Source organism: Octopus bimaculoides, chromosome 11 (genome assembly GCF_046866305.1).
Source record: "Octopus bimaculoides isolate indiv1 chromosome 11, ASM4686630v1, whole genome shotgun sequence".
Lineage (NCBI taxonomy): Eukaryota > Metazoa > Mollusca > Cephalopoda > Octopoda > Octopodidae > Octopus > Octopus bimaculoides.
Window position 1 is genome coordinate 6,902,334 of NC_142938.1, and position 6,075 is coordinate 6,908,408.

Genomic DNA, 6,075 nt, shown 5'->3' on the forward strand with positions numbered 1-6,075 from the left:
ATAAAGAATCTTGCTAATCAAATACAGAAATGAAACTGATTATTGCTATTATAGTATTTAGTCACCCAGAATGTAACCTATTAAGATTGCTTGCAATTTTTATTGACTGGATTATGTAGTTTTAAAAATACTAGTTAATGAGAAAAATAATTAAATAAACTATTACCTTGTTACTTCACCTTAAATGTCAGGTAGCAAATTAGAAATGATGGAGAGTGAAATAAGCTATTATTAATATATGTAATGAAAGCAATTAGTTCGTTTAGCAATATAACAAATTCTAAGCAAATGTTAAGTCGTAACTAACGTGATTACGGAGAGGGTGAGTGACTCACGTAATAATTCTGCTGACTACATAAATAAGAGTCAGAAACAAATGATGTAAACCTTGAGATGGTTTTTGGATAGAGCATAATATTTGTGAATATTTTGCAACCATGAGGAATTTGTTGGTTATATTTTATTCGTGGCAACTCCTATTTGGCAGTAAGTATATTTTCAAGATTTTTTCATTGTTTAAGTTTACATGCATTTTATCTTTGTATTTTCTTGTGATGACAACTGATTCATTTCTTACATAAAATACTTTATAGAAGCTAAATTTGCCTTAAGGACTATTGTAGCACCTCTACTATTCTCTGCCTGACCAATCTTGTAATCCTCCTCAACTGTTTCTCCTTTGTGATGAGATCTGTCACAATGATGCTGCCTTAGTTAGAATCCATCAGCACAAGAATGAGTCTTAACCATTGCAGTTTATTCATTGGTTATTATTTTATTCTTTTACTTGTTTCAGTCATTTGACTGTGGCCATGCTGGAGCACCGCCTTTATGTTTTCCTGCAAGGCATTGGTTGGGCAGGGGCTATAGTAGAAGGCAGAAGCCCAAAGTGCCGTTTCCCAGTCTCAACTACATAGTTATACAATTACTTCACAGCTGATTGTGTCAGAACAACTATCTCTGTCTCTCTGTGTCTCTCTGTGTCTCTCTGTGTCTCTCTCTCTGTCTCTGTCTGTTTCTCTCTCTCTCTCTCTCTCTCTCTCTCTCTCTCTCTCTCTCTCTCTCTCTCTCTCTCTCTCTCTCTCTCTCTCTCTCTCTCTTCTCTTGTGAACAACTTGTCAACTTCACCTGCTTTGTCGATTCATTCCTCTGCAGTCTTGGTGAGGTCCCACCATCACCTTTCAACTGACTCAATAGACTTGATGTAAAAAAAGATTAATGGGCACCAGCCACTGATTTTCAGGGATTATTTCTTGCTGTCACACTCTGGGAATAGTTACTGTAAATGTCAGTCACCTGGCTTCTTTCACCTGTACAAATGATATCCATTCTTATCTGTTTGAGTTTCTTGGAAATCTGAGATATATATGTTGTACCAACTTCACTGCAAGGCGAATGAGTGTTAAGGGGACAACAGGCACCATGTGCTTCACCAGGGGGACCGGTCTTAACACTTCTGCTGCGGAGTACGGGCTTTCTCGAGTGCAGCAAAGCGCCAGGTGTCTCGGTCCTTTGCCATCTCGCCTGAAACGTTCACCGTCTTGAGTTCATTCTTCAGTCCTTCACATGTCTTCTTGGGTCTTTCGCTTCCACGTGGTCCTTCTACTTTGAGAGATCGGCACTTCTTTATGGAACTCTCGACACTCATCCGCATCACATGACCAAACCAGCGCAATCTTCTCTCTTGCATTCAGCAACTAATTCCTCTTATGTCTAACTTCTCTTTCAAAACACCAGCACTCTGTCGAAAACGTACACTTACATTACACACCCAGCGGAGTATACTAATCTTATTCCTTTCTAACCATCGCATGTCCTCTGCATTCAGGGCCCACGTTTCACTCATATGTTGAATTGCTGTCTGTATACATGCTTCATGCAATCTTCCTTTCACTTTGAGACAGAAACCTTTCGTGCCCAACAGAGGTAACAGGTCTCTGAATTTTCTCCATCCTATTCATTTTCTAGCTATCACACATTCTGTGCATCCTCCCCTACTATTAATTTGGTCCCCTAAGTAGCAGAAATTATCTACTACCTCTAATGAGCAACCAAGGCATTTGAGAGAATCAATTTCCCGAGTCTCTAAAGTTTTTATGGATCCTGTGCATCTTCCACAAACGAAAACTATCTTCTCTGATAACCTTCCGATTAATCCACTGCACCTCTTCAGTGTCCATAGCTTGCACTGGGTACACCGTAAGGAGTTCCTGCCTACACCTTTCCTACAAATCGAACAGACCATCTACCTAACGTTTCTGCCAGCTCACCGCCTCTCTATTTGTTTCTATCTAAAGCAGCACCCATAATCTTGTATCAGCTAATAATAATGCTGCTACACCAGTCACTAGCTATTACACCTTCCTGAATGACTTAGTCAACTATGCGGGTGACTAGCCCATATTTTACCATTCCGGATATTTTGAGCATCTCAGCTGTGATTCCGGATGGGCCAGGGGCTTTCCTGGTTAACACGTTTTCAATTGTCTTATCTACCACACTGCTGTCCACTAGGATAGTCGGCCCTTCTGTTGGGAGACTCACTTTAACCCATTCTTTCTCTACATTCAACAGTTTCTCGTAGTAACTTTTCCACACCTCTTTCTTGTCCACGTCACTAAGTGCAAGACAGTGGCTGCTCGTGTGGAGGCACTGCTGAATTGCAGCACCCCCTATTTACACCCAATGTTATCGATAACATTCAATATAATGAGTCCTTCTTTCTTTAATTCTTTCTTTATACTTGTACATTATATAATCCTTAAGCTTAATGTTAGTAGCCATCCCCTAATTTATGAAACAAATACAAAAGTCCTTGTATGGAACATTGAATATAACCAGACTGCATTCAAATCAACAAAATTATCCTACACCAAAAATGCACAGACCTCAGTTAACTTGTAGCTTTCAGATGTTGGTTGTTGTTTAACTAAAAGGAAACCCACACCCATTCACTTAACAAACCACTACCCCATTTCATCAAATATTAAATTAATTACTGAAATGCATTGAATTTATATTTGGACAAATTTGTCCAGACTAAAAGAGGTTAGAATGATGTATTTTTTTATGAGCAATATATCATAGATTATGAGCTTATAATTATATTTAAATTGTTAAGGAATTTAATTCTTTTTAAAACAAATATAGGCATAAACTGTGTGTGAATGTATTGTCAAAAAATTAGTCTCAGTCTTGAAGAAAAAAATCCTGATGTTTCTGTTATTCATAATTGTAATGTTTTCATTGTTTAGGTTTGTCACTGATAAAGACATCTGATGCGGCTCGTCGTGTTGATGCTCATGAAAGAGCAAGGAGAATGATTTATCTTCCTTCATCTCCATTTCATCGGCGTCATTTAGATAAAACTGAAGTAACAGTCAGAGATCTTCTTGGTTTGAAGGAGTATGAAGAAGTTGAAGAGTCAAACCGTATCAAAACAGCTGAAGGCACAGAAATTTTACGCTTACAAGAGAAGTTCTTGGGTGTTCCTGTTTTTGATGCTTCGTTAACCGTTACACAAGATAAAGATGGACATTTGACTGGTGATGCAACAGGAACGTTTATTCAAGGAATTGAAGATGATATCACAAATGCAGAACCAAAGCTTTCAAAATTAGATGTCTTCGATATAGCTTTTAAAGCAGAAGGAGATGAAATTTATGCAAAGAGCATCCAGCCAGAATACAAAATTATGATTTTCCTGGATGAAAATGACAAATCTCGACTAGCATACCATATAAATTATCGAATAGAAAATGAAGAAGTTATTAAACGACCTACATTTGTTATTGATGGTAACACTGGAGAAATACTGCTGAAATATAATAATTTAGATACCATTTCCAGAGTACTGACTGGTTCTGGTGGTAATGAAAAATCAGGAATATACAAATTTAGTGAGAAAAATCACAAAGCTTTTGTGACTCAGATTGGTGAAATGTGTTTTCTTGAAAATAATTATGTAAAAGTAATAGACATGCAAAACAGGTACAGTGAAGATTTTCATGGCACAGATCCTATCTATTATCTTTGTGATGTTGGTTTTAATGACAGTGTTAATACGGCCATATCACCAGCACTTGATGCCTTCTATTATGGTAGCATGATATCTCAGATGTTTCAGGAATGGTTTAATTCTTCAATACTAAACAAACAAGCAATCTTGCGTGTTCATTATGGGATAGATTATGAAAACGCATTTTGGGATGGGGAATATTGCTCATTTGGTGATGGCGATACAAACGTTTATCCTCTTGTAGTTGCAGATGTAATTGGACATGAACTTGCTCATGGCTTCACAGAACAACACTCTGGATTGCTTTACAAAGACCAGTCTGGATCCATAAATGAGGCGTTTTCTGATATAACAGGAGAAGTCACTGAAGCTTATATGAGTGAGATTGACTGGTTTGTTGGCTTCGATGTCATTAAAGAAGAGGGTGCATTGAGATACATGGCAAACCCCTCCTTAGACAATGAATCTGTAAGTCATGTTGATAATTTCACTGCAAATATGAACGTTCATTATGGAAGTGGGATTTATAATTTTATTTTTTACTACATTGTACATGAATTAAAAATGGATATAAAAGAAACTTACCAAGTTTTCCTCATTGCCAATACAATATATTGGCACTATTATACAGACTTCATTTCTGGGGCTTGTGATATGTTGAAGGTTGCCTATGACCTTGGCAAAGATCTAACCCCTTTTATTAAAGCTTTTGAAGTTACAGGAATTAAACCATGTGATCTAGAGAAACATATTCAAAGATTGTCATTTGGCAAAACAATCTCAGGTATTAGAGTGTCAGTTGAAGCAAACCCAGTCTTTGATTTTATTTATCCAAAGCTAGTTGGGAATATTACAATTATCGCCACTGGTATGTGTGGCAAAGTTCATATTAAGTTATCAAAGTACAATATGCTAACAGAGGGAGATGGTTTGGATCCAGATACATTGTTAGCTGAAGGCACATCAGAAGTGACTGTAAGAAATCTTGAAGGACCTAAATTTTTTATCAAATTGTCTCCGGAATCTAGAGAAAATTTAGAAAATGTTACACTGCATGCTACTTATGCTTGTGATCCTTATTTTGTTGCTGAGACATATGAGGATTATGAGTTACAAGAGCTTATGTGTGATGAGGATTCAGAAGATTAAAAGTATAATCAGATTATATTAACTACTGATTTCAATAATTTACAATTTAATCAATAAATATTTGATAATTGCTTGCATTTTTAGATAACTATAATCTTACTTTATTGTGGATGTTTAACTGAAAACACAAATGGATAATATAAATAAACATAATATGAATCTCAACAATTTCATTAGAATACTGTTATTTTTGAAATTCCTAAATTCTACCCTTTAACAAATTCATATTTTAATGATTTTTCAAAATCTTTTAAGAATCTCTCAATCAATCAGAAGATGATTTTATGAAACAGCTCTACAAGATATTTTCCTTTCTGCTGAACGACGACATTTGTAAATAATAGTTGCAGAATTTTACAAATCTCTGTCACATTCTCTCACTGTGTGTGTGTGTGTGTGTGTGTGTGTGTGTGTGTGTGTGTGTGCGTGCGTGCGTGCGTGCGTGTGCGTGCGTGTGTGTGTTTATATGTTTGCGTGTGTATACATACAGACATATGTATATGCCTGCTACGTGAGTTTCTTTACTAGACGAACCTCTTGATGTAACAGTTAAACAATGAATAACACCCAATCATCAGGCTGAGATGACCTCAGTGAAATGGAGGTTACACTGTCCATCGGAATTTCCAAGTCCACAACACCAAAGTGGTGACTCGAGAAGCCAGTAGCACACGATAAAAAAAAAGGTCAAGAAATATGTCAAGAGAACCAATGGAGGATAAGCAATGGATAAAACACAAAGTATGCAACAGGCGTTGTACTTTAGAGTTAACAAGCAGGAAGAAAAACAGAGAGATGGGAAAAAAAGAAGAAAGAAAAAAGAGAAAATGATAGTTACTGTTAAAGGAAAATATTACGGCCGTAAACTTTTATGTAAGAGAGGTGACGACATACTTTCCTGACTGCTA

The 6,075-nt window shown here is 36.6% G+C and overlaps 1 protein-coding gene across 1 annotated transcript; it reads left to right on the top strand.

Moving 5' to 3' along the window:
• Positions 1-381: 381 nt before the first annotated feature.
• Positions 382-5,335, top strand: LOC106877159 (uncharacterized). The gene is made up of 2 exons (XM_014925972.3): positions 382-486; positions 3,255-5,335. Exons 1-2 carry the CDS (start codon positions 438-440, stop codon positions 5,165-5,167), a joined length of 1,962 nt encoding a protein of 653 aa, XP_014781458.1. The 5' UTR covers positions 382-437; the 3' UTR covers positions 5,168-5,335.
• The last annotated feature ends 740 nt before the right edge of the window (positions 5,336-6,075 follow it).